At 47.1% G+C, this 27953-nt stretch overlaps 1 protein-coding gene across 2 annotated transcripts in view; it reads right to left on the bottom strand.

Moving 5' to 3' along the window:
* The window catches only part of LOC134527852 (PHD finger protein 14), a 100452-nt gene that overhangs the window by 62903 nt on the left and 9596 nt on the right, over positions 1–27953 (bottom strand). For both annotated transcript variants that reach the window (XM_063360811.1, XM_063360810.1), the window contains exon 4: positions 26975–27089. In XM_063360811.1, the coding sequence (XP_063216881.1) occupies positions 26975–27089 (115 nt within the window). The remainder of the gene's footprint in view (positions 1–26974; positions 27090–27953) is intronic.

Raw genomic sequence — 27953 nt, 5'->3', positions numbered from 1 at the left:
TAGAGATACATGAATATGCACATTTTTTGGATTGAGTCAAGCCAAAGTCAATAATAACAACTTTGAGGCAAGTCGAGGACACTTGATTATTTTTTAGTCAAGATTTTTGAGCTCAGTTAAACTAAGGGCTCGCTAGTAAATTCATTTTCTTTCTTCTCTCACGCTGCAAGGTTGCGAGGTGTCACACACCATAAATGTTGGACTGTGAAGGGAAAGATGAGTTTAGTTAATCTGCAGTAAAATAAATATTTTTATGGCACTGCTAAATTTTTTCATCCAAGAAATGTATAAGTTTATGTTTTCCCTGCACAAATAATGTGACTAATGAACAAAAATGTACTTCATCCATGTTTTTTAATTTAACGTATGATGCTGTAATAACATTTACAGTATTTATTAAAGGTAAATGACTGTCACCTGGGTCTTAAAAATATTCACTTTACAGGGAATGGAATTTAAACACTGTGTGGTGTATTTTGTCACATGCATGGTTATGTGGAAAAGGGGTTAGGGGGTTGAAAGAATGTTGACAATTTCTCACACTGAAGGTTGTGCCAGGGGAGGGAGTGACGGAATTTTAAAAAGAGATGGGGGGGGGGGGGAGACAAAGATGGTTTGTGTCACTGGGAGGGAAGAGCTTGCAGAATGTAAACCAAGGGAGGGAAAGATAAGCCGTAAGTCACAAAGCCCCCACTGCCAACCAGCCAGACAAGTATCGCGCGTGCCCACTTGCATCTCAGAAGCTGCCACCGCCACATTTTTAAACGGAATGTCCCATTTTTTTCATCATTCTTACAGGAACATAACTGAGAGAATTAAAGCCAACACAAAACATATGCTGTGCATTAAAAAATAACACATTTTTATGTGTTTTATAGTTTTATTGTGATATTTTCAATTTTTCTGATTTTTTATATTTTGGTGTCAAAATGTCTGATTTTTCGACAGTTCCAGATAATGTATTCATGAAATAGCTGCTTTGTTAAATCAGGGTTCTAGTGTAATCTCATAATTAATCTACATTATCTTCTCATTAAACACATCAAACAAGGCCCACAAAATAAAATTAATTTTTGATCCCAATACATAAGATATAAGGCATTCTTGAGACATCTTATTTTGAAATGTATTTTGAAATACCTGTTTAACGATTAAGCATTTGTAAACATTTGTGTCATGTCAGGAGTCTAGCTTACACTTAAAATTATAATTTTACAATTTCCATCTTCCAATTTTTTGTTTTAAAATTTTTGAAAAAATTATTTATAAATTTTTAAACTTTAAAATTTGTAATAATTTATCTTTTAGTCAACACACTAAATAATGATTAAACTAAGATAATATCCTTTACAGCCAGTTAAATTTAACTACCAATTAGATAACACTCTATTCACCAAAACCCTCTTTATTAAAGATCTTGGTATCATTTTAGACTCCAAATTATTTTTTCATAAACATGTTGACTATATATACTCTTCTTTTCGAAGAACTCTTGCCCTCACTAAATTTATAACTTTTTATGCTACTAATCCTGATTCAATTATTTCCCTCGATATAGCATTAATTATATCTAAATTGGAATACTGTTCAGTAATTTCTAATGACATCAAGACTGCGGACATAAATAAATTAGAAAGTTCAAAATAAAATAATCCTAATAATGAATCTGAAAAACTTTCCTCCACATAATTTTATTCCCCTTATTGACTGTAAAGCTAACCTGGATTCACTCTTTGTTTGAAATTACATATTTTCGTGATAATATAAGACCAAAAATTCCTCAATTTAATTCCCGTGTACTTCCAAATTTTTGTACTCTCCTCAATCACAATGTCATCATTTACAGACTCATCTTGAACCACAGTAAACTAATCATAAAATCTAGATGTTAATTTACGTTTCTTAATAGTTCGTTAATTATTTTTAATATTTATATATACATACGAAATTATATGTTATCTTTAAAAAATTTTAATTTTGTGCAAGTTTCCTTTTTGTACATCATATCTATACTAATATTATAGAGCTGAAGAGTTTGTTTGTTTGTTTGTTTCTTTGAACCCGCTAATCTCAGGAACCACTGTGACGTGCGACGTGCCGCGCACGTCTATAATCACGAAGCCGTCAGCCCCTTCCTTCCTAAACACGTGTGCGCGCCGCCGCCACTGACGGCCGCGACAGCAGTCACCGTCCGGCCACCACCGCGTCGCCGTGGCCAGGGCAACCACGCCGCGTCCTTGGTTGCCATGCCAACCAGCTAGCTGGGTGCGCGCGCACACTCCTACCGGCCGCCACCCCTCGCCTACCCCTCTCCCGACAGGCCAGCCGAGTGCGCGCGCAGCTTCCCCCTCCTCACCCGGCACCACCTACTGGCCGCCACCCCTCGCCTACCCCTCTCTCGACAGGCCGAGCGGGTGCGCGCGCAGCCTCCCCCTCCTCACCCACCTCCGCCTGCCCAGCCGCCTCCTCCCGCCTTCCCCAATATTAGGTTTAATAAAAAACTTTCTAAGGAAATTTTGTTTCAATCATGTTTAAATAGTAATAACGTTAAAAAATATCAATGATTTCATGAACTACTTTATAAATCACTGTTGACTGTTATGAAACATGCCTGATTCGGCTACGTGTTGTGTTAACTACTGGTACAAGAGAAGAGATAATAATAATTAATTTTACTTTAAGTTTCCGCTTGACGAAACTAGGTATGTGTAAATTATTAAAACGATACAAAATAAAAGTTTTTTGTAATTAAAATAGTGATGAGTATTTTGTTTTCATGCCCTACAGAATTTCCTCTTTTTAGGCTGTGTGTAGTCGCACGTTGAAGACAAGCACACAATACATTAATACCTAGGTACCTACTGTTCTAAATGTCAATGAGTCTCAAATTCTGCTCAAACTTGCTACTTATATACTTTAATTAGTCTAAATGTTTTGTATGAATTTTATTTTTTGGTCGAGAGGGAGGTGTGGGTAAAAATTTTGTATTGCGTATCCAAGTCTATCCCTTGATACTAATGGCATTATCCTGTGGTAATGATTCTTGCTGTTTTAACATTAATTAAAACAGCAAGCATCATGTGCCACCGGATAAATCATACATGATCATGCCAACAGTATCAAGGGATAAACTTGGATACGTGCTACGGAACAATTACCGAGGTGAGGGTTGCGATAAAATGAAGTGTCTTTTAAATTTTTATGTTGAAATTAAGGTTTTTTTTCCGTAACAATTGCTATACACCTGTCTTCAAGAAGTGAAGATACGAGAATGATTTGTACTTTCACCTAATCCATAAAGAATTAATGCCATTGGTAACAGCTTCATTTCAGTTTTTGTGGGAAAATTGTACAACTTAGGCAGTTAAATTTGCCAGAAATACACATTGCCTGTGTTAATGATTAAATACTTCTGCACGTTTTTTTATGCATTAGTTTTGTTTGCGATTTGTAATGCAATTCGGTAGGTACCTACGAAAATCCTAACCTTAACTTCAATCAACGTGATTCTACTAGAACAGAAATTGTTTCTTGGACATTAAAAAATGCAGCAATTTAATATAATCCAAAAATATGTTACATGTTATGCATTTTAACAAATGTTATGATACGTAAACAAAACATTTTTAACCGAAATGAGGTTAAGGCAAACACTGTCCCGAAGGTAAGAAATTTACTTATTGTTTTAAAAATATTGCTCTCCTAAATCATTTTATGTTACGTTTACCGATATTTAGTTAAATGATTTGCTTATAAGGAAAAAAAAAATTAAAATCCATATTTTTATAAATATTAATGCATGCACGAAAAAAGTCACAAGCTCGCCAACATTCAGTTGAAGCTACAAATTTCCCTACTATTCAAATTAGTGTTTTAAGCATATTAACTGCAAATTGTACTTTCTACGAACAATGTTGTATTTAAATTAAAATTTACTTATAATTTGAAACGTAAGTCTTACTCCAGAAGGTATTTTATCTCGGTTTTAAGCCATTGCAACTTCATTTTAATGTTTGTCAAGTTTGCGTTTTTGTATAGCAACTAGAGCATTTCTGAATAAAAAAAACGTAGAACTGCAATAGCATTGAGTGTCCACTCTGTACTAGTACTTTATTTACTCTATGGAGGAGTTCTAGCTGCGCCCTGGTAGAGGACGGACGTGTCCCGGAGCAGCTTCAGCGGTCTTGCTTGTGCAGTTGTTGATAGCACTTCTCGGTGCTATCACGGCTGGCAGCAGACGATCTTGAAAGGTGCCTGTGTGCCTAGTGCGCACAGGCGTTAACAGTTGTGCTGTAAAGGTTAAGTATAAAGTTATTGACGACCAACGAGCTCTGAGACACCGGGGAGTTAGATCCCCTACAGCCTAGCCTGAACCCGGCTAACTTAGCCCCGGGGGACGGTCAGTGGGTGCGCAAGAGTGTGAGGCACGGACTTACAATGACAGAGATGGACGACTCAATGCCCTCCCCTCAGGAGGATGCAACCGATGGCGACTGGCAGACAGTCGCCACGAAAAAGGCGAAGAGGTCGCACCACGAGATGGCGGCCTCTTCCTCAACCGAGCAGGCGGGCCCCGCCCCCCCCAACCTACAGCCACCTGCGGCAGCGCCCAAGGCCCCTCGCGTCAAGCCACTCTACGTGTTCCTTGACCAGGGGCACCAATACCCGCGAGTGTACCATGCACTCAGAAACGCCCTCACCGAGCGCTTCACCTGCACGAACCGCGGGAAGGACGAAATCATGGTCCACACCGCCACCATCGCAGACTACACGCGCGCGATCAAGGCCCTTCAGGCCATTGGTGCGCAGCATTCTGTGCTTCTGCAACAGCACGAAGTACCAAAAAAATTCGTACTGCGCGGCGTACACCGTCACACACCAACGGACTTCCTACAAGAGGAGTTCGCCGCACTGAACCTGCCCGTCCAGAACCACTGGTTCCTGGAGAACAGGCGGAGGCGGGAGAAGTGCGACGCCCTCGTCATTGAGGTGCCGCAGTCGTGCGACTCAGCGACCATACAGGCTCTGCGCGAATTCGCTGGAATGCGGATTCGCGTGGACGACTACAGGCGACCGAAGGGCCCTGCGCAGTGCAGCAACTGCCAACGTTTTAACCACGTGGGCAAAGGCTGCAGTGCGGCACCAGTCTGCAGATGGTGCAGTGGCCCGCACTGCGCCACCGAATGCCCGCACGGGGGCCAGCAGGAGCACAAAAAGTGTGCTCACTGCGAGGAACCCCACTGCGCCAATTTCAAGGGGTGCAGTGCGTACAAGAAGGAAACACGGAGGCACCTTCCCCCCCAAGAACGAAAGAAGCGGGAGCTGCAGTCCCGCCGCGACATGCGCGACAACACGCGCGCCACCAACCAGCCCCAGCCTCAACAGCAGACACCGCAGGGACATCACGCCCCCCCAAGACACAACCCCTGGGGCCCACCGCCGCCGTGCTTCGGCGACTACCTGGCGCAGGCCAGCGGGAGCCGGTTTGCGCCCCTGCAGCAGCACTGGGAGCCCAGCCACAATGAACTGGACTACCCAGTGCTTGCCAACAACCCGTGACAGAGAAAGAAGGGGTTCAAGAAGAACCCCACGGGCCACAAAAATGGCCAAGGAAAGCCCCCGCGCCCCACCCAGGACAGGCCCCGACAGCCCGCCCAGGACAAGCTGACAGCCACCAAGCCAGCTCCCACACCGGCGAAGAGAACGCCAGCCCCCACCCAGCCACAGGCCGCACCCGTGGCAGCAATGGCAGTCGATGCAGCACCAGAGCTGCCAACTGCCCAGCAGACACCGTCCACCAGCGCCCAGGCACCGCAGCTCGCGGACATCCAGGCGGTCATCCACTCCCACGAGGCCATCATAGGCAACGCCCAACTGCAGAGTGCCATCGGCCCTCTGTGCCAGCTTCTAGTCATCTGGCTAGACACGTCCAAATCCATGGCCGACAAAATACGTGCCACCATGGATTGCGTGTGTGCGCTTGCTGGGGTCGTCGTCGATGACCAGCAATAATTCGGCACCAAATTGCAGTACACACGCAGCCACTAGTCTTAAGTTACATTCCCTCCTCTTCTGGAATGCACGCGGCATTAAAAATAAACTACCGGAATTTATTAACCACCTGGATAAATATAAAATAAAAATAGCTGCGATAAACGAAACGCATCTGACTCCGACAGACAGGCTGACAATATTAAATTATGTCATTTATAGGCGTGATCGCGACGCACGAGGCGGTGGAGTAGCCCTTGCTGTACACACTAGTGTACAACACACTGCCTGCCAGCTCCCGGATTTCCAACAACTGGAGGCTATAGGAATTAATTTAAACATAAATCGGCAACAAATTAAATTAATTGCAATGTACGCCCCACCAGGCAGGTCCCTCAGCGAGGCAGACCTGGATACTTTATATGGAGCGGCCCCGAGCTTCCTTGCTGTAGGCGATATAAATGCCAAACACATAGAGTGGAACTGCAGGCGCGCTACAGCGAACGGCAGACTACTCTACACTCACCAACTCAACAAAAACTACACTGTACATGCTCCCTCAGAGCCCACGCATGACTCTGGTCGACTGAACGACATGCCTGATATTTTAGATATCGCCCTGAACAAACGTGTCAACACGGGATTCGAACTCGAGGTTGTACACGACATGTCATCGGATCACTTCCCTGTCCATTTAAAATTTGATGACGCAAATATAGACTCCAACCAGCCACGAAAAATCAGGGACTATAAAAACGCGGACTGGCAACAATTTAAAAACTATTTAGCAGTAAATCTCCCCGACGCGGCCGAAATAACTATTGAAAACAGCGATAATTTAAATTCCGCGATATTAGAACTAACAGAAAAAATCCAGGATGGTATTAGCCAGTGCATCCCAGAAAAGGAGGTTAGGTTAGCACACGACGAGCTGCCAGAATACATCCGCAGCTTGATTTCACAAAAAAATCGACTGCGGCGTGAATACACACGGCGTCGTACACAAGAGACGAAACGCCGAATAAACGAACTACAAACAATCATTTCAGATGAAATCTCACTCTGGCGAGGCAGCCAGTGGGAAACTAAAATCGCGCGACTCGACACCCAGGACGGAAGTGCCTGGACAATGACGAAGCGGATTTTAAATAAATCGGACAAAATCCCGCCCCTTGAAACAAACAATGGTGTAGTTTTTCAGCCCTGTGATAAGGCACAAGCTTTCGCCGACACACTGGAAGCAGCATTCCAGCCCAACATGCAGCCCTGCGACAGGATATTCACGGCGCAAATTTACCGCGAACTCCGTGTTAAATTGCGACTGCCCACAACCTCTGAGCCTTTACTTACACAGGCGCAAGAAATAAAGCGTGCTATCAAGAAAATGAAGCCGCGAAAAGCTCCCGGGAATGACGGCATACAGGCTGTTGTTCTCAAACAACTCCCGAACGAAACACTCGAATATCTAGCCAAGTGCATAAATGCAATGTTTCGGTTAAATATTTTTCCCTCACAATGGAAAGAGGCTAGAGTTATAGTCTTTCACAAGCCAGGTAAAAATAAAACACTGCCACAGAATTACAGACCTATCAGTCTGCTAAGTACTGTGTCTGAAGTCGTGGAGAGTATTATACTACACAGACTTAATGTACACATCCACGAGAATAACATATTGCCGGATGAACAGTTCGGCTTTCGCAGTACACACTCGACAGTACATCAGCTCGTGCGCCTGACAGAAGAAATCACAAGCGCATTTAATATACAGGATTATGTAGTCGCTACGTTTATAGACGTAGAGAAAGCCTTCGACAGAGTATTTCATGCGGGGCTAATCTACAAACTCTACCAAACAGGATTTCCAGACTGTTATATTAAACTAGTCACGTCCTATTTAGCAGACAGAACCTTTAGAGTATCTACTGAAGGAGCTCTATCAGACATAAAACAAATAAGAGCAGGTGTACCGCAGGGAAGCATCTTAGGCCCTGTACTCTTTAATATATATGTCAGTGACATGCCACGCCCCGCACACCGACTAGTAAAGCTGGGCTGTTATGCAGATGACACAGTGCTGTATAGCAGGTCCCACAACCTCCAGCTAGCTACCAACAGACTGCAAGTCGCGCTCACTGAGTTCGAACAATGGTGCACGACTTGGCGTATAAAAGTAAATACAACGAAATCAGAGGTTATTGTATTTACTCGTAAAAATCTCCCGCCTGTAGAACACAGGCCGCAAATACGTTTGTTTGACGAACAAATACCGCATAAGGATGTAGTGAAATATCTAGGTGTTCACATGGATAGGAAACTACTCTGGCGCAATCACATTGACACTAGGCGAGCGCAAGCGCAGGCTAGGATCAGTGCACTATACCCAGTAATGAGTAGACGATGCGGCAGCAAGGTTAAAACCGGCCTACTGCTGTACAATGCACTAATACGCCCAATAATTACATATGCAGCCCCAGTCTGGGCAACAGCTGCCCCCACACACCTAATAAAACTGCAGCGGATTCAGAATAGGTGCATTCGAATCGCCACAGACGCCCCACGATACTGCCCTGTAGAAGCATTGCATCGTGAAACCGAGTCAGAGACTTTGCAAGACTTTTACACTCGTACAACACAAACTTTTTACGATAAATGCGTAAATAGTTTAAATCCGCATATTTCCTCACTCGGAAATTATGATCCCGACGAAACACAAAAATACAAACGCCCGAAATCCATCCTGGCGCATCGACCACCGTAGTGGCCCGTGATTGGCTGGAGGCTCCGGCCAATCACAGCGCACCTGCGCTCAGCCGAGGCCCGACCCCAACAGCGCGGTTGCGGACTGGCGAGAAAATTCTGCTTAAGAATCGCGCAGTTTTTTACACTCGTATTTCTGGCAGCTCCAGACTTAGTACTAAGCATTTTAATTTCTTAAGACATAACTTTAAGTCCTAATATTAGCATTAAGTAATAAAATTCTAAACATGTGCCTGACCACGTCCTGGAGTGCAAATATGCAACATTGGACTAGCCAATGATTGACATGCTCAGGCTGGCAGCACATTGTGACTGAATTAAATCCCCCCCCGCCCCCGCACCCGGCGACACACATGCTTTTTGGCCCAGCGGGGCCCTAATGAATTTTTTGGCCCATCGGGGCCCTAATTATTTTTTGGCCCAGCGGGGCCCTAATGAATACACCAACACACAAATTCCCCACTCTCATAGGAATGTTTATTCTTAATTATTAAGTGAGTAGACTCACTATCGAAGAATAGGTGTCCGACCATGTGCCCGACCACGTCCTGCGGTGCAAATAAGCAACATTGGACTAGCCAATGATTGACATGCCCAGGCTGGCAGCACAATGTGTCGGGCATACATGGCCGTGGTAACTGGGGCAACCTGGGTGCTGCGGCCATATAACTTATAGTTGTAAGATGTACCTTTCTTTCTTTCAGCTCACCTGGCTGACTGGCAGTCTGGGGGAAACGACGAAGTCGCCCCCTAAAAACCAGTCATGACCAAACACCCAAATGCGGACAAAAATGTCCAAGTGCCCGCCCTTGCCAAGTAGATATTTTCTACTCTTCCAACTCTTCTTCCTGAGCCATCCTTCTATTCCCGTAGCCAACCCGCATGTAATTAATGCATGAAATTTTGCATCCCGCATGTAAGTGCCCAGGGTTTTCCCTGTGTCTATGCAGGTTTTACCTGGGCCCAACTTATCTAGTTTTAGTCTAGAATAGTCAGTGAGGGGAGTTAGTCATGGCGCCAATCGCTGCCATGGCTGGCCAATCCCCCTCCTAGCACACGATGCATGTTCCCTTTTCTGCATGGTACCCCCTGCATGATTAGAGCGTATAGGCTTCGGCCTGAGACGCACTTAGAGTCTCTCCCTAACCCGGACCCCTCCCAAAACACTTAGTTTTAACTTAGGTTAGGAAAAAAAAAAAAAAAAAATCAGGAAGTCAGGTCGGCGGTCGTCTCTCGGGGCGTGCGCATCTCTCTCGCGGGCTGTTGGCTGGGAGTTCCCTGCGACCTATTGGGTAACCGAAGGCTGGCAGTGCGTATGGGATTTGCGTGCGTACGGGAGGCGGCCTAGCAGCGCCAACTGCTACCGACCGCGTCCCGCGGATGGCGGATACGGGAGCCCAGCCCGAGAGTTGCAATCTCGCTGGGGTGGCTGTGAATAACCAATAGCAGTCCGCGGACCAATGGCCGGCCTGCGGAGTCGTTATTACGGCTGTCGGTGTGAAAGGTAGCCTGAATGCAGATCGGCGCGTGGCAGGAAGCAGCTTCGTCGGCGAAGGCCCGCAGGGGAGCTCGATGTGCTGAAAAAATGCGAAGTGTAGACGAACTGCGGGCTGGAACTTCCGGAGCTGTGGACTGCTGCGCGCGCAACGGAATTGAAATGCATCGGAACTCTGAAGGAAGACATCAGGAACCTTCAGCTGGGGCTGCTGTAGGTGTGGCAGCAGTAGCCTCGAGCGGCGCGACCTTAAACCGTCTCGGGGATTTTGGGTGGCGAGGTTGGTTCCCTCCCCCCACCCTGGCTTGAAAAGTACTGCTGTTGACCTGAAGAAGGAAGATGAAGATGGCGCAAAGTCAGGCTGCCTTTCGCTCCGAGAGCCAGCAGTTCGAGCCGGTTTACTGGCTCGTCTGCCCGCTTCTGTCTTAACTGTGGCTGCCTGGGCAGCTGTGGCTGGGCTGACGTGAAGTTGCCCGCCCCTGGGGGCACATGCGCCCCTGGTTAATAATAACCCAGGAGCTCCCAACTGTAAATGCGGGCCGCAAGGCCCAAGCACCCAACTCCACCAAGGTTGATTTTCAGCCCCTCCAACTCTTCTTACCTGGACCCTTCTTCCTCTTGTCCAGTAGTTACCTGCTTGCTTAATGCATGTTAATTGATCCCCGCACGAACCGGCCCAGGGTTTTCCCTGTGTCTATGCAGGTTTTACCTGGGCCACACTTAGCTAGCTTTTAAGCTAGGCGACCAATGGGGCGTCAGTCATGGCGCCAATCGCAGCCATGGCTGGCCAATAAACCCCAATAAGCACATGATGCACGCGCCCTTGTCCTGCATGGTTAAAAACCCGCATGGTAGAGTGTATAGGCTTCGGCCTGAGACACACTTAGGTCCTCCCCTAACCTGGACCCTCCCCTACACACTTAGAATTAACTTAGGCTAGGAAAAAAAAAATCAGGAAGTCAGTCGGTGCCCTCGGGGCACCACTGGCTGCCGAGCCTCGCTCACCGCGCCATCAACCGCTCACCGCGCCTTCACCGGCAGCCGAGCCTGCCAGCCAAGAGCAGAAGACCGACAACCGAGTCCGCGAGTTAGTGTGTATCGGGAGGCTGTCGGTACCAACCACGAGTGTGCGAAATAAAACTCGTACCGCATATCGGAGAGTTATCTTTCGGGGTAAGGGCAAACCTCGGGGACCTATCCAACCAGCCAGCCAGTCGCCCGTCAGCCAGCCAGCCAGCCAGCCGCCCGTCAGCCAGCCAGTCCACCAGCCAGCCAGCTGCCCGTCAGCCAGCCAGTCCGCCAGCCAGACAGCCGCCTGCCAGCCTGCCAACCCCCCGCCTGCCAGCCAGCCTGCCAGCCTACCGCCCGCCTGCCTGCCAGCCAGCAAGCAGGTCAGCCCTACTACTGGGAGACCGCAGAGCCAAACCAGCCGCAGCCCGTAAGTAGGCATCAGACGAGGGACACTGGGAGCCACTTTCAGGGCATCCCAAGATGGGGGAGAATCCTACCTACCCCTCTTAGGAACCTCCAGCCAGAAGTTACTCGCGCCAGTCAGGCTGCTCCCTTCCTATTCAGGCAGCACAGTAAATATTGGACGCAGGGAGGGGACTCGCTCCAGCAAGAAGCAACCCTCACCTCGCGACAATTAGTGGCGCCCAACGTGGGGCCACTCCCTTCTCACTCAGGCAGCAAACTAAAAGATTGACGCTTAAGGCCATTCTGGAAGAGCCAGAGAAGAGACACGCGACAATTAGTGGCGCCCAACGTGAGGCCACTCCCTTCTCACTCAGGCAGCGAACTAAAAGATTGACGCTTAAGGCCATTCTGTAAGAGCCAGAGAAGAGCCACGCGACAATTAGTGGCGCCCAACGTGGGGCCCAACTTAGAGGACACGTCAGTAGACGGCCCCCCACTACTGCCCCCTGAGATCACAGTATAGCGGCACCAACAGTTCTGAGACTGTCACAAAACTCAGTGGCGCCCAGAAAAAACTCAGTCAGCCATAATGGCTACAACAGGCACCCACGAAGGCGACTCCCGCTCACCTCCAGGCTTAGAGGTCTCTCAAAAATGCCCTGCACCAAACTGCGTTGGGGAAGGTTTGTACTATTTAGAATGCAACACGTGCACCCAACGATTTCATGGGAGATGCTTGGGTTGGACGGACGAGGCTAGAGAATGGGAGGGGATGGAGTTCAAATGTGCAGACTGTAGAATACAAGCCCGGAAATGCTCCCACCCCAGCTGCAGAGGCGACGGTCAGGAACGCGTGACCTGCCGAAACTGTGCTAGGCCCTACCACATGACCTGTCTAGGATGGAGGGAGGAAGTACTGAACATTGAAGGGTTGGAATACACATGCACCACTTGCAGGACCCAACAACTGGCTAACTCCAGAATTCCGCCTCACCCCGCCATCGCAAATGGGAGCGGCGTAATGCTTCCGGAGTTTGCAGGAAGATCTCATGAGGACCCAACCGAGTTCCTTGATCAGTGCGAGGGCCAACTAATAGAAGCGGGAATCCCTCATGGGCATTGGCTCCAACATGGGCGACGCCAACTCAAGGGGAATGCGGCCACCTGGTGGAACACTTACGGGGACTTTGTGTCCACTTGGGCAGAGCTACGATAACGACTAGTATCTCGATATGCAGGAACAGAGCTAGTAGCAGACCTGAGTCGCCAATTCTATAGCCAGGAACAATCCCCGCACAAAGAAACAGAAATATTCATACGAAAGAAGATACAAATATATCGGAGATTGCACCCCAACAAACCGGAAGGGACAGGGATCCCCTTCATCATTGAACTTTTACTGCCGAACCTCCTCTCGTTTCTGCGGGCCCCGCGGGCGGAAACAATTTAAGGAGCTCGTCGATCGAGCCCGAGCACTTGAGAGGGACCGGATAGGCAGACAGCCTCCCGAGAAACCGCCTTCCCGACCACTGCCTGCAAACACAGGACCAGTCCAGAGGGGAGTAATGCAAACCAAGCCACCCGAGCATGTCAGCCAGAATAGGCCACCGAGATGTTGGTACTGCCCCGGATACCACCTAAACAGGGACTGCCCCACACGCAGGGACAACCCTGGGCCAATGGCCGGCGATGGATCTAGGGGACAGCTGCAGAGGCAGGGAAACGAGAAGGCGGGAAGGAACGAGAGGCCGACCGACCCGAGCAAGGCATAAAGGTCTCAACCCTCCACTGCACTGAGCTGGGAGATACCAGGACAGTCACCCCAAGACTTATAGTGGGCATCGGAGAAAAGGAGGTAATGGCCCTCCTCGACTCAGCAGCCTCTGCCAACTTTATTCAGACAGACCAAATCCCTCTAACCTTAAGGGACAGACTTCAACCCTCTTCAGTCAGAGTCTCCCTAGCGGACCCCACGCAGAAAATACATGTTGAGGGAAGCATCGAACTACCCCTCCAAACAAGGGTAGGGACACAGCCCGTCAAATTCCTTGTAACTGGACAGATTGAGGAAGAGATGATCCTGGGCCAGCCCTGGCTACACACACAGGAATGCATTTTGGACTTTGGGACCGGGCGTGTACATTTCGGCACAAAGACTCGGATAACAGAACAGTGGTCAGAAGACCAGCCATCAGGGAGTTCACCCGAAATAGACAAGGAAGGTGTTAAGCACCAATTGAAACCCTCCCAGGTCATACAGCTCCTGGATACCTTAAACCAGCACAGGGGGCTATTTGAGGACAACGGGCCCCTGCGGCAAACCAGAACCACAGCGCATGAAATACACCTCAGCTCGGAACAGCCTGTGTATGAAAGGCCAGGAAAGCCCTCCCCAGGGAAACGAAAAATCATTCTCGAACAATTGAAGGAAATGAAGCAGCAGCGGATAGTGGAGCCTGCCAACTCCCCTTACAACGCACGTATAATTCTTGCCCCGAAGGGCAGTAACGGAATGCGCTTCTGTGTCTACTATCGACCCCTAAATAAACTAACCTATAGCGCGGCCCCACCCATGGCCGACATTGGCCACACCCTGCGGGAGTTGGGAGACGCTCACATCTTCTCAAGACTAGGTCTAAGGGCCGGCTACTGGCAGATTCCGGTGGCCCCGGAGCACAGGAAATATACAGCCTTTACCAGTCCCAATGTGGAAAGCTTACAGTTCAGGGTGATGCCCTTTGGGCTAAGAAATGCACCATGTACCTTCCAAAGCCTCATGTCAACTGAGGTGTTGACAGGAGACATGGCAACATTCTGTGTCGCCTACATGGATGACATCATTATTTTTTCCAAGACTTGGGAAGAACACCAGACACACCTGAAGAGAGCCCTAGAACGATTAGAGATGCACAACCTCACCTGCCGCATGGAAAAATGTGAGTTTGGTATGAGTCAGATTAAATACCTGGGGCACCTAATTACGCCAAAGGGGAACAAGCCCCTGCCGGAGAAGATCCGGGCTATCCAGGAGGCTGAGGTACCTAAAACCCCCAAGCAGCTAAAAAGCTTCCTAGGGACATGCAGCTGGCTAAGGGACTATGTACCGAGGATGGCAACAGTGACAGCGCCACTACTACCCCTCTTGCGAAAAGGTCAGAAGTGGGCATGGACAGCAGAAAAGGAGCGAGCATTCCAGGCAACCAAGAAACTGTTAGCCCAGTTGCCCACCCTGCACCGGCCCAAGCCAGACAAGCGAATGATTCTGCAGACAGACGCCAGCCTCAAAGGATTAGGGGGGGTGCTGTACCAACGAGGAGAAGAAGGACAGAAGCTGATCATCAGCTATGCCTCAGCCACCTTGCATGAAACAGAAACGAGGTACCACAGTAACGAATTGGAATGTCTAGCCATAGTCTGGGCGATTAAGCGTTACCGGTATTACCTAGAGGATGCCCCCTTTACAGTCCGGACAGACAACCAGGCCCTCACATGGCTCCATAGGGTCAAGGACAACAAGGCAAAACTAGCCAGATGGGCTATTTTGCTAAGTGAGTTTGATTTCGACGTGGAACACTGTCCCGGGAAGGAGAACGAGCTCCCAGATGCACTGTCGAGGTTCCCAAACCACTCCCCAAGGGAGGACACCAGTGAAGACGATTCAGGAAAAATATTCCCACCAGCCCTCACACCCCGACCCAGAGCTGACGCAATAGTGCTCCTCCAAGCCATCACGACCAAAACTGAAAAAGAACGGTTTCTGAGGGCTCAACAAGGAGATCCCCAAGTTAGGAACCTCCTCAGTCAGTACCCAGACCACTACCAAGAGAAGGACGGGATAATTTGGACCCGCACCTCACCCCGAAGACAGACATGGAAACTATGGGTACCCCCATCCTACAGGGAATCGCTACTCTACCACATGCACGACCACGATCAGGCAGGGCATCCAGGCACTCAGGGAACCCTGGAAGCAATAACAGAAAGATACTGGTAGCACAGAGTCACACGAGATGTTGAGGACCACGTCCAGAAGTGCCCAACCTGTGCCCTAGCAAAGGCACACTCAACCCCAAAGCCACAAATGTACCCAAGACGACCAAAGGTAGCATGGGATACTGTAGCGCTGGACTTAATGGGGCCATATCCACGCACCAAATGGGGAAGGCAGTACTTACTGGTAGTCACCGATCTCTTCTCACGATGGGTCGAGGGATTCCCCATGGCAAAGTCAGAGGCGAAGCACATAATAACCCTGATGGAGATTGAAGTCTTTGCTAGGTGGGGATATCCCAGAAGAATACTCACTGACAATGGAGCCCAGTTTACAGGGAAAGCATGGGAGAAGGCATGTCGAAAGTGGGACGTGGAAAAATGGACCACCCCCACGTACCACCCGCAAGCAAATCCGACCGAACGTCAGAACCAGGAGATCAAGAAAGGAATCAGGGTTCGGATCAAAAATGACCACTCCTCTTGGGACACCCACATCCCCACCATTCTGTTCACTTTAAGGAGGCGGAGGAACGAGGCCACAGGGATGTCCCCAAGTGAACTATTGTTCGGAGAAGGTCTGAAACGGCCAGGGGAATGGAGGTGGACCGAGCCACCACCAGAGGACCAACCCCGATGGGGGAACCCGCAAGCAAGGCAAGAACAGGCGCAGAAAAATCAGGAGTAATACATCCAAAAGAAATACGCACAACCAGAAAGAAAGCCACCACCCTTGAAGGAGGGGGACCAGGTCTGGGTACGAAACCACCCCCTCAGCAGCAAGGGCAAGCGGTTCTGTGCATCATTTGCGCCCAGATGGGAAGGCCCCTCAACTCTCCACCGCATCCAGAACAATACTGGGTGGGTCATAGACGAGGTGGGTAAAATGAGGAAAGTGCCTTTAAGTCAAATCAAGAAAGTTATGGATCCCGATGGCAGCCAAGGTCCCATCACACCTGCAGAAGAGGAAGACGAGGGAGATTTCAGGGGCTTCGAACCAACGCATCAGGCAGAACCGAAAGTAACAACCCACTCAGAGGAGTTGTCCCATCCCCAGAAGCTCCGGGTCTCCGATACTAGTGAACCCACGGCCACCCTAATGCCGTACGTCCCGGTGACATCGACCTGTCCATCACCAGGAACCCAGAAAGGGCAGGCAAGGTCGCCGGAACCCGAGGAGATCCCCTCCCAGGCTGACCAATCAGCTAAGGACCTCCTGAACCTGTCTGGCCCAGCAGCCAAGGAGAAGGCTGTGGAGCAGATGACTCCACCAGCCAGGAATGCGGACCACCAGGACAACACACCTCTCCCGGGTATGCCAGTCCAAACCCTGGACCAGTTACCCCAACTAAAAACCCCGAACCAGCAGTCTACCCAGAGGACTGACCAAGTGCCAGCGGAAGCTGCCACCAATATTCCAGGTTGGCGCCAGCCAGCCAGAAACCAGTCGCTGTCCCCAAGACGAGAGCAGCCATGGCGGTCATGCAGAGCAGCCGTCGAGAGCCGACCCGGGAGGTACCGGGTGGGCAAACCCAGCATCAATCAGTGAGTGTGTGATTGTGCGCGGATAACCATTTGTAATAAAGGGGTGAGGTCGTTAACCTCATCACCTCAGGGGCTTCGATAAGCCACCTGCCCACTCCTGCGTGCGGGTGCAGGATCAACGAAAAAAAATAATAAGCCTCAAGACCGATAAAGACAATTACGATAGACATTTTCAGAACCGTGCAATGTATAGCAGTAAGAGCGAAACAAGAGTTCCATTCTAAGAAATATACCTATGTGGAAATTGTAAATGTGTAAAGCCGACAGCCGTCCCCAGGGAAAGAGAGTGTACCTCAATCTTAACATATGTTATAGCCCAGTAATCATAAGGTATTTATGTAAATAGATAGGAACCAACCCGAGATTTAGAAATTTGTAAACTTGGCAGGGCACACCATGTTTTCAAGGACACTAACGATGATGATGGTGTAGCCTGGGCTCTGGTTCCTTAGCATGTAAGATAGAGCCTCATCCAGTTGCCAGAGATATTGCAAAGAGTTCGAACTAGGCTGCAAGTCTTAGATTTGAGCCCCCTAGTTACATCGGAGAGCAGAGTTGTTTCTTCCCCCCTATCACCAGTCAGGTAGGAGGGACATGTATCATTTCACCATCATTCACGCCCAACCTGAGGGTCATCCCTGCCTTACCCATATCCCCACCTCCCAGAAGACGGAGCACCATGGAAGGCATCATCCCCAAGACGGAAGGAAGGATGGAGGAACCACCCCGAAGATCAGGCCGCACACGTGGAAAGTGGCTGCCGCCTTTTCAAGGAGAAGGGGTTTGACGTGCAACGTGCCGCACACGTCTATAATCACGAAGCCGTCAGCCCCTTCCTTCCTAAACACGTGTGCGCACCGCCGCCACTGACGGCCGCGAAAGCTGTCACCGTCCGGCCACCACCGCGTCGCCGTGGCCAGGGCAACCACGCCGCGTCCTTGGTTGCCATGCCAACCAGCTAGCTGGGTGCGCGCGCACACTCCTACCGGCCGCCACCCCTCGCCTACCCCTCTCCCGCCAGGCCAGCCGAGTGCGCGCGCAGCTTCCCCCTCCTCACCCGGCACCACCTACTGGCCGCCACCCCTCGCCTACCCCTCTCTCGCCAGGCCGAGCGGGTGCGCGCGCAGCCTCCCCCTCCTCACCCACCTCCGCCTGCCCAGCCGCCTCCTCCCGCCTTCCCCTCACCCACCAAGCCGAGGTCCGTCCAAGTCACGTAGGCCGGCTGGAATTCCTGGAAGCGCCCGTGATTCTTGGAACTCCCAGCCCTTCCTACGTCACGCCCTGGCCCTCAGGAGGGGTATATAAGGCCGGCCCTTGGGCCAGGAAGTCAGTCGGTGCCCTCGGGGCACCACTGGCTGCCGAGCCTCACTCACCGCGCCATCAACCGCTCACCGCGCCTTCACCGGCAGCCGAGCCTGCCAGCCAAGAGCAGAAGACCGACAACCGAGTCCGCGAGTTAGTGTGTATCGGGAGGCTGTCGGTACCAACCACGAGTGTGCGAAATAAAACTCGTACCGCATATCGGAGAGTTATCTTTCGGGGTAAGGGCAAACCTCGGGGACCTATCCAACCAGCCAGCCAGTCGCCCGTCAGCCAGCCAGCCAGCCAGCCAGCCGCCCGTCAGCCAGCCAGTCCACCAGCCAGACAGCCGCCTGCCAGCCTGCCAACCGCCCGCCTGCCAGCCAGCCTGCCAGCCTACCGCCCGCCTGCCTGCCAGCCAGCAAGCAGGTCAGCCCTACTACTGGGAGACCGCAGAGCCAAACCAGCCGCAGCCCGTAAGTAGGCATCAGACGAGGGACACTGGGAGCCACTTTCAGGGCATCCCAAGATGGGGGAGAATCCTACCTACCCCTCTTAGGAACCTCCAGCCAGAAGTTACTCGCGCCAGTCAGGCTGCTCCCTTCCTATTCAGGCAGCACAGTAAATATTGGACGCAGGGAGGGGACTCGCTCCAGCAAGAAGCAACCCTCACCTCGCGACAATTAGTGGCGCCCAACGTGGGGCCACTCCCTTCTCACTCAGGCAGCAAACTAAAAGATTGACGCTTAAGGCCATTCTGGAAGAGCCAGAGAAGAGACACGCGACAATTAGTGGCGCCCAACGTGGGGCCACTCCCTTCTCACTCAGGCAGCGAACTAAAAGATTGACGCTTAAGGCCATTCTGGAAGAGCCAGAGAAGAGCCACGCGACAACTGGTCCAATTTGAAAAATTCTTTCAGTATTGGAAAGTACATTTATCGAGGAAGGCTATAGGCTATATTATATTATCAATAACATTAGGGATCCTTACTAAAAGTCCAATTTAGAATCAAATGCGTTGGAGGGGGTTAGATACAACATGCAGTACACGTACAAAGTGTGTGTTGACAATGCCGCAGGCGCATAGAAGTTTATTTCCTATTGCCTATTAACATTGTTGTCACGCACTAGATGCCTTATCATTCTTAATTTTCCCATACAAGTAAAAAACACCCGTGTGATATTAATAACGAAGCAATTAGTACCCTCATAAGAGTTCAATTAGTATTTAAATACTTTTTATCGCTTTAAATCGCAAACCTAAACTATTGTTTTTTTTTCCTCTCTCTGTGTTTAATTTGTTTTTTTATTGCCCTTTTTTTCAAGTATATATATTTATCAGACTTGAAACTTCACAGTAACGTTCCGTATGTTACGCAGGATGACATTTTCCGAAAATTAGATCCCATGGGTGGTTAAAACCAGGCAACAGTGGGTACTTTGTCTGCATGAGAACAGGATTTTGCATTGTTCATGCCTTCTGCGTCTCCATGGCAACGGGCATCGCGCGGCAGTGGCGTACCCACAAGGAGGGGCATGTATAATGAGCAGCGCAAGAGTGATCTGCCTGTAGACTGCCGTAGCGAAGTACGGGTACATCAGTTGTACGTTGCGTGCACGAGTCGGGAAACCATCGGTGCTATTCATTTTCTCTCCGGTACATTATACATTTATACAGCATTGTAATAAATTTTCACTGAATTTTTTTTATTTACCATTACTGTAAATGGGAGATGTGGCTTAATTTTTTTCCAATTGTATAACCGTGCGAAGCCGGGTCGGGCAGTTAGTTGTAATATAACTGTCCTTAAATTTAATATGCGTTTAATCATTTATTTATGTGGTAGACTCAATTTTGAGTTTTGGCCAACTGTGATGTACCTATCTGCTGTGGATTCCCTTCAGGTAGAGCTTGCAACTGTAATGCCACACAGGAAGACTCATGTACTTGACCCTCTTTTGTCGTTTTGTTTTTGTACCTTTTGTACCTGTATGTATGTGTCGTGCCCACCACTAAAACCCTAGGCTGTTGGTGGACATGTTTGGAATAAAAAAAAAGTCCTACTACCATAGGATTTACGGAGATACTTTGCAACACAGACACAGTCACACTGGGTAAATGTCTGTCTATCTGCAGATGCTTATCTCTCTCCCTCCTGCACGCACGCATGCACTGCTACCCTCTTGCCCCTCCTGATGTTCTCTCTCCAACTTCCCCTCCACTGCTTGTATCGCTGTAGCTCTCGGTTCCCTTGCAGTAGCCTGGACCTGCCGAAGGACGAGTTAATTTTTTTTAGTATTTTCAACAATCCTTTTTGCATATAGAGGATATTAACGATGTTTGCTGTAGTAAGTTGTTTAGTTAATTTTTTAACAACACGCCAGTCTTTAACAACAGATTCATTAGTAAAACACACGCATCTTTTGTTTGCGTAAGGGAAGCAGAGTGCTGGTCTGATTCCCCAGTCCCTCCGCGTGGCTTCAGGTGAAATTGAATATGCGAAGGTAGCCGAACTCTGGGTTTCAGCATAAGAAGAGGACAACGGACAATGGATCGTGGCATTTGAGAGCTGAGTGAAGAAAGAATGTTGTCTCAAAAATTAAGTATCTCTGTTTGAAAGCTATTCATTCTACTGAAATAATGTGTACGTAAAACAGATTCAAGATGTAATTAAAAAGGTTTTTTATCCAACCTGAAAGTAGGGAAGACGGCTACCTTGGTTCCATGGAATACCGTATTCAATCGCATAATGTCCACACATTTCTTTTTAAATACTTGAAATGGAATTTTTAAAAATCTGCATAAAGTCTGCACCAGACAAAGCAACCTTGGCCACCCCTGAAAGGCACAGTAACGGGATGGAAATTTACCGACGCTGTCAACAATGCTTTGACCTTGAGTTGTTCATTTCTCTGGATCGGTCGCTGAGAGGGTTTGTAGCGTGGTGAAACCGTCTGGACTCAGAAACTCGCACTCTACTGAGCAGCTGCCTGCGACGTCACGCGAGTTGCAAGGGGATGGGCTATATACCTGTATAGCACAAGCCAGTACATGTCCCACACGCAGACACGCGGACAAAACAGCTGCAACTCACACTACGTAACAAAGTAGGGGAGGTAGCGGAGAAGTGGTGGGGGTACATGCGCACGATTTCACCTTCTCAATACTCCCACCACGGTTCGTTGGGAGAGGGAAAGGGAAAGGTCACTGGACTACTGTGCCCGGCAGTTATCTTGGCGTCTCTCAGCACGGGGGTGCGGGACAGCGGGACCGGAGAAAGAAGAGGGGGTAAGCAGGCGAAACGTAGCCGAGAGCCGTGTAGTGCCCGTTAGGAAAATATTGCCTTTCAGTGTATACCCGAAAATGGAAGGCAAAGAGCGGGAAATAATAAAAACCGTTTATTCTATAGTATAAGTTGCTATTACTCCAAAAAAGCGCAAAAGTGGCTTAAATGGAAAGTTTAACATTGTAAGTTATATGTTCTGCATTGTTTGTACACTATGAATGCTGACAATCGAATAGTAATAATAGTAATTAATATTTACTTAATTTTGTTTTTCGTCACATAATACAATAAATTATCACAGAAAGAGAACTTCACACTTACATTAAACAAATCATATAATATATATGACATTTTGAAGTTTATAATATGCATTCTAAAGTGGAAGTACAATGCAAATTGTGTTTACATTTATAATAAATAATCGATTAAAGGTACATTAAAATATAAAGCCACACATACACAAGCATTTTTTAAATGCCATTAACGTTGGTAGTCAGGTGTTTCCTAAACGACTGACATGAAGTTAAAGCAGCAAATATAACATAACAAGCTCCATGTTTAGTTAAATGTAAATCCAGCGCTAAATAGCACGTTTTAGGTACAGAAACCGGAGAACGATAAGGGCTAGACTGGCTCTTGCGATATCAACTGTGAGATAGCTTTCGCGCAGAGAGCTACAATTGCGTAATGTTTTGGTCGTTTGTTTTTTCTTGTAAGACTTTTTTTAAAAATAACTTTGAGAACACAATGAATTGAGAAGCATAGTTTTAAATTTATTTTACATACTAAGTGACCTAGTTTTCCAAACTAAATCGTGTCTGGTTTTCGCTAGTTACTGAGTTAACAACATTTCAATTAATTTTGGTTAGCATAATAATTAGCAGACACCGTAAGTATATTTGATGGGACAAAGTAAAACGTTGCAGGTTTAGATAAGAGTTTGTTACTTTTCCTGACAGATGAATACAAATATTCTAGCACAACCACTGCAATTTACACAATGTTACACTTATGTAGTACAAGTACAATTCATAGGATTTCTCACTTTTGGTTTGGTAACCCAGCGCTCTTAGCCAAAAGGCCTTACCGCCCTGGGGCCCCCACGGGCGTGGATACAGTCTCACGTAGTGTAGGAAGTCACGCGCCGAATGTTTTCTGTTCTGCTAGTACAAACCTGGCCGCTGACCTTGACAATAGGGTATCGCTTTCTCTTCGCCCTCCCCATTCTCCCAGACAGGACTAGGGAGCTCAGACGCCAAGTTATCTGCCGGTCACAGTACTAGGTAATAAAAATAACTGTACATGCAGCGGACCCGTGCCGACGTAGTTACTTTAAGGGCAGGAGTTATTTCAAGAGTATTTTTAGCATAGGTATGTGATGGGGAAGTACAAGTCCTTCACTGCACAGTTCAAGTTGCAAGTCGTTCGTTTTGCTGAAGAGCATGGAAACAGGGCCGCTGAACGTGAATTTGATGTCCAAGAGAAAAGTTTGCGGCAGTGGCTAAAAATGTAAGAACAGTTACAATCAACAAATGCAATGAGACGTGTATTTCGGGGGCCAAAGACTGGAAAGTTTCCAGAGCTTGACGCTCAAGTTCTGAACTTCATCCGCAAGTTAAGAAATAATGCCTGCGCAGTCTCGCATGAAATGGTACAGGTGAAGGCCCGAGAAATTGCTCGTTCTTTGAACATACCACATAGAGAATTCAAGGTCAGTCGTGGATGGGTCACACGGTTTATGAGGAGAGAAGACCTTTCTCTGCGACGCAGAACATCCTTGAGCCAAAGGTTGCCTAAGGAATACAATGAAAAGGTGCTGCAATTTCAGCGATTCATTATTAGGCAGAGAAAAACACACGATTACCTGCTTACGCAAATAGGTAATGCGGACCAAACCCCAGTTTATTTTGATATGCCACAGTGTACGACAAAAAGTCAGAAGGGAGTATTAACTGTTACCTTTCACACAACTGGCAATGAGAAGTTGCGCTGTACTGTTATGCTTGCGGTGACAGCTGACGGGCGGAAACTGCTGCCGTACATAATTTTCAAAAGGAAGACGATACCAAAAGGTAGTTTCCCATCTGGTGTGCATGTACGTGTCCAAGAGAAAGGCTGGATGAACACCCCACTCATGAAAGACTGGCTGAAAACAGTGTGGGATAGCCGACCTGGTGCGCTTCTCAAGAAACGATCTATACTCGTATGGGACAGTTTCCGAGCACATCTCGTTGAAGACGTCAAACGCGACCTAAGTGATGGCAAGACTGACATAGCTGTCATTCCGGGAGGCCTGACACCTGTCCTGCAGCCCTTAGACGTGTCTATAAACAAGTCGTTTAAGGGACATTTACGTAGACTGTATTCTGAATGGATGGCAGACGACAGTCATGAACTCACTCCAGGGGGCAGACTGAAAAGACCGTCACTAACACAGATATGTGACTGGGTGAAACAAAGTTGGGCACTTATCACTGACACTGTGGTGGTGAAAAGCTTTAAAAAGACTGGCATCACCGTTGCTCTCGACGGGACTGAAGATGATGCTATTTGGGAAGATAGCGATAACGACGGGAGCAGCGATACAGAGGACGGTGACAGTGACGAGTCTGAAGTCGAATAGAACAGCTTTGTTGAGCAAGACTGCTACATTCTTTAGTCACAGTCTTTTTTTTGTGGCGTAAAGTGTTGTTAAAATGCAGACTACCTAGTAGAAATTTTCTGAGTGCTACTACAGTGTCAATTTTTATAGGTACCTAAGTTAGGTAGTAATTTTTAATGTATGTAAATTTTTCAACATGTTTATCTAACATCGCGTTTGCTGAGAGGCTTTAATTTTGTTTTAATGTAAGATATGATACGCAACGTAAAGAAAACGTCAGCTGTAACAGAATGGACATACATAAATTCTTACATGTCAGGAAGACAAGGCTCTGCTTTGTTTTTGTTACAAATTCCTGCTCAGCCTTTTCCACGCTCTGCACTCCTTCCCCCGCTTCAGTCAAGCAGGGCAGGAGGGGACTCGCATGCACAGAAGTCTGCCGGTAACTTTTTTTATACACACAGTGGGCAAGGGACAGGGAGGGAGGCTCGCCGGCGCCGGCTAATGCAGACATTAAACATCTGCCCCGTGCCATTAGTGGCCATCTCAATGAAAGATTAAAAAAATATCTTTTCACGCAAAGCGTTTATTTTGTGTAGGCTGGCTGCGGCTTCTGAACGTAAGAGCGCACACGCGAGTGAGAGAAGAAATAAAAATGAGTGGCGTCTTCCACTAATCGCCGGCACCCAATTATCTCGACACCTGTCACATTTCTCACGTCCGCTGTGGAGGGTCGCCAATCACCAGCGCTCTGCGAAGTAGTGTGCCGCCGTTAATATTTTTCAACTGAGCCGAGGGAAGGGTGCCAATTTTACGAAGCAACGATTTTACTAATGCAATCCGCGGAACCGTGAGCATACGTAAAATCAGGGTACTAGTAAACTAATTATGAGAGAACAATATTTTTACTCTACACAAAACATGTAAAATTGTCCGCACCCCATTTTTTTTATCAGAAATGTAGCCAAATTACTGCGGACATTATGCGAGTAAGTGATTTTATGCTCGTTGTAAATGTCAAATGTAAGTCGAGTTACAGCAAAAAGATAGTTGAATCTCAACCTATCAAGTACAATAAATTCAATTTTTGAGTCTAGTTGAGCTTTAGATACTCACCAGACTCAGCTCGGATCGAGTATTCAAGTCTCATCCCATTTCTACAAAAATGCTTTCCTTCTAAATTATCTCCCTAAACTTAATCCTCCAGAACATATAAATTTTTTTTAAAAAACCAGTTGGAATTGAAAAACAAATGTTTTCTGGATAACCTACAATTTTTGGAATTATTATTCTTTTTTCCCAGAAATAGGTAACTTCAAGTACTATTTATAAAGTCACTCAACAGACACGCTAAAAAAACCTGCACTAGAACTATAACCTTATGGAAACAAAAAATGTAAACAAACAGAAAATAATTCGGAATTAATTTATTTTTTCTCCTGCCATGGCAATACTTAGACATTTTCAAACTTCACGACAAGCATTTCTTTAAATTGTGGAATTAAACTAGGTGCAAACATGTAACAACTTTTGTTTGCCATTTTCACTAGATTATCAAAATATGAAGATATATGTTGTGTTATAAGTTGTGACTTTTGTGTTTGTACCTTTATTATACCATCACTGTATTCGAAAAAGTACTATTCCAGAAACTAAAATATTTTCTTTTTGTAATTTGTTTGTTGTGTTATAAATCTATGATGTAGAGCAGGCCATGTTTGAAACACAAATAGTGGAATAAACAAATTTAAGGTTTTAAGGCACGCAAATTATATAAAATTATGTACTTTAAGAAAAATGCTGAAATATAAATATGAGATTCCACCATGAAGTGTTTACAAAATAATGTTACGTGAATATAGTGAAAATAGTGTTACGTTTTATACTTGTTTCACATGGCAAACACGTATCCAGTTATAAAAAAACTACAGCTGAGTCTCGTCCTGTCGAGTATTACGAACTCTACTTTCATGACGAGTTAAGCTGCAGGTACTCGCTTGTCTTGACTCGGCCAATCTTTAATCACAGTAGATTTCTTCTATTTAGACCCTGAAATGTGTTGTTGAGTGTTACCATCTCTAATGACAAAATTAAATCATCAGGGTGTTCAGGTATTTTATGATTTTCACTGATCAAAATGTAATATTTCCATAGAGAACAGCCAATATAAATTTTTATGCTACACTTCCTAATGCCACCAGTCACAACCAACTTAAGGACTAGCCAATGCCATGACAAAACTGTTTTACAATTACAATAGCAAAAAGTCTGGAAACAGTGGCCAAAGAGATGCTTCTGACATAGCATTCTGAGGCACCATCACAGATGGATCTCAGCCTCACATGGCACAATACTTGGCACACCAGCACTGCGGCAAAGACTGAACCAAAGTACAATATGCATGAGAAAGTTGATTGGCTAGCGATGCTTTATGACAATTTATTTAACATTTCATTTAAATTTCCATAACCTAAAAAATAATTCCCTGATTTTTCCCTAACTTCAATATTCTCTGACAATTGCAGGTTTCCCTTGTTTCCCCTGATGCCGCACATCCTGATGGGGGCAGGCAAGGGCCCGCACTGGTGTTACCTTCGTGGACGGTAACCCCGCAGCCATCGCACTCCACTATCTCGTTGGCGTCGTCGCTGCGGTCGCCAAGGCAGCCGCAGCAGATCAGCACCTTCGCAGCATCCTTCACGTTCAGCTGCGCCAACACGACACAATGTCACAGAGGTTCACAAGCCCTGCTCATCGTTGGGAAACCCAAACTAACCTCTCTGCCCCATGGGGACACTTGATCCCCTTGAAAGTGTAGACACTTACTCCCAAGATCACGTCCACCCAAATTTTTTTTTTGTTAATTGTCATTACAGAATCTTGCAAAGAGTTTAGAGAAGATAGTAGGGTGCAAAACCAAGGGAAAAAAGTCAATGCATGTACAATGGAAGTTACTGTTAAAATGGTTTTGGAAGGAAAAAGCTTCAAAGGAAAAGCAAGAGAGTTTAATATCATTTAAATGACTTTAAACGTTATATGAGAAAGCAGCAGGCCCGAGAAGAAATTTCCTATAGTCGTAGTTTTGATCATTCAAAATCTTTTCTGATGTTGAAGATTTTGAGTGAATACTTAAAAAAAACCAGCATGCTTCATCATGGATTAACATCTGAAAGTGTTAAAATACTTGCATATCAATATACTAAAGAAAACCCAAGAAGTACCCAGTATCTTGAAATAAGGAAAGTAGAGTTGGATACGAATGGTTTAGAGGTGTCATGGGTAGACATCCTAACTATCACTGCACACCCAGAGGCGCTAGCTTCAATCCACACAATGTCAAAAAATTCTTTGAAAATTTCCGGGCTATCAACACAAAAGAAAATTTAGGTCCAAAAGGAATTTTGAACATTGAGGAAACCTGTTTAATGACAGTGCATAAGCCTGAGAAAATAGTAGCTGCACGAGGGGAAATGCAAATCGGAAAAGTTACATTTGCAGAAAATAGTGAATTAGTGACTACCTGTTGTGCTGTAAGTGCTATTGGAGGTCATATACCACCTTTCATGATATT

The sequence above is a fragment of the Bacillus rossius genome, chromosome 1, assembly GCF_032445375.1.
Source record: "Bacillus rossius redtenbacheri isolate Brsri chromosome 1, Brsri_v3, whole genome shotgun sequence".
Taxonomy (NCBI): Eukaryota; Metazoa; Arthropoda; class Insecta; order Phasmatodea; family Bacillidae; genus Bacillus; species Bacillus rossius.
This window is presented reverse-complemented; position numbering and strand designations above follow the sequence as displayed.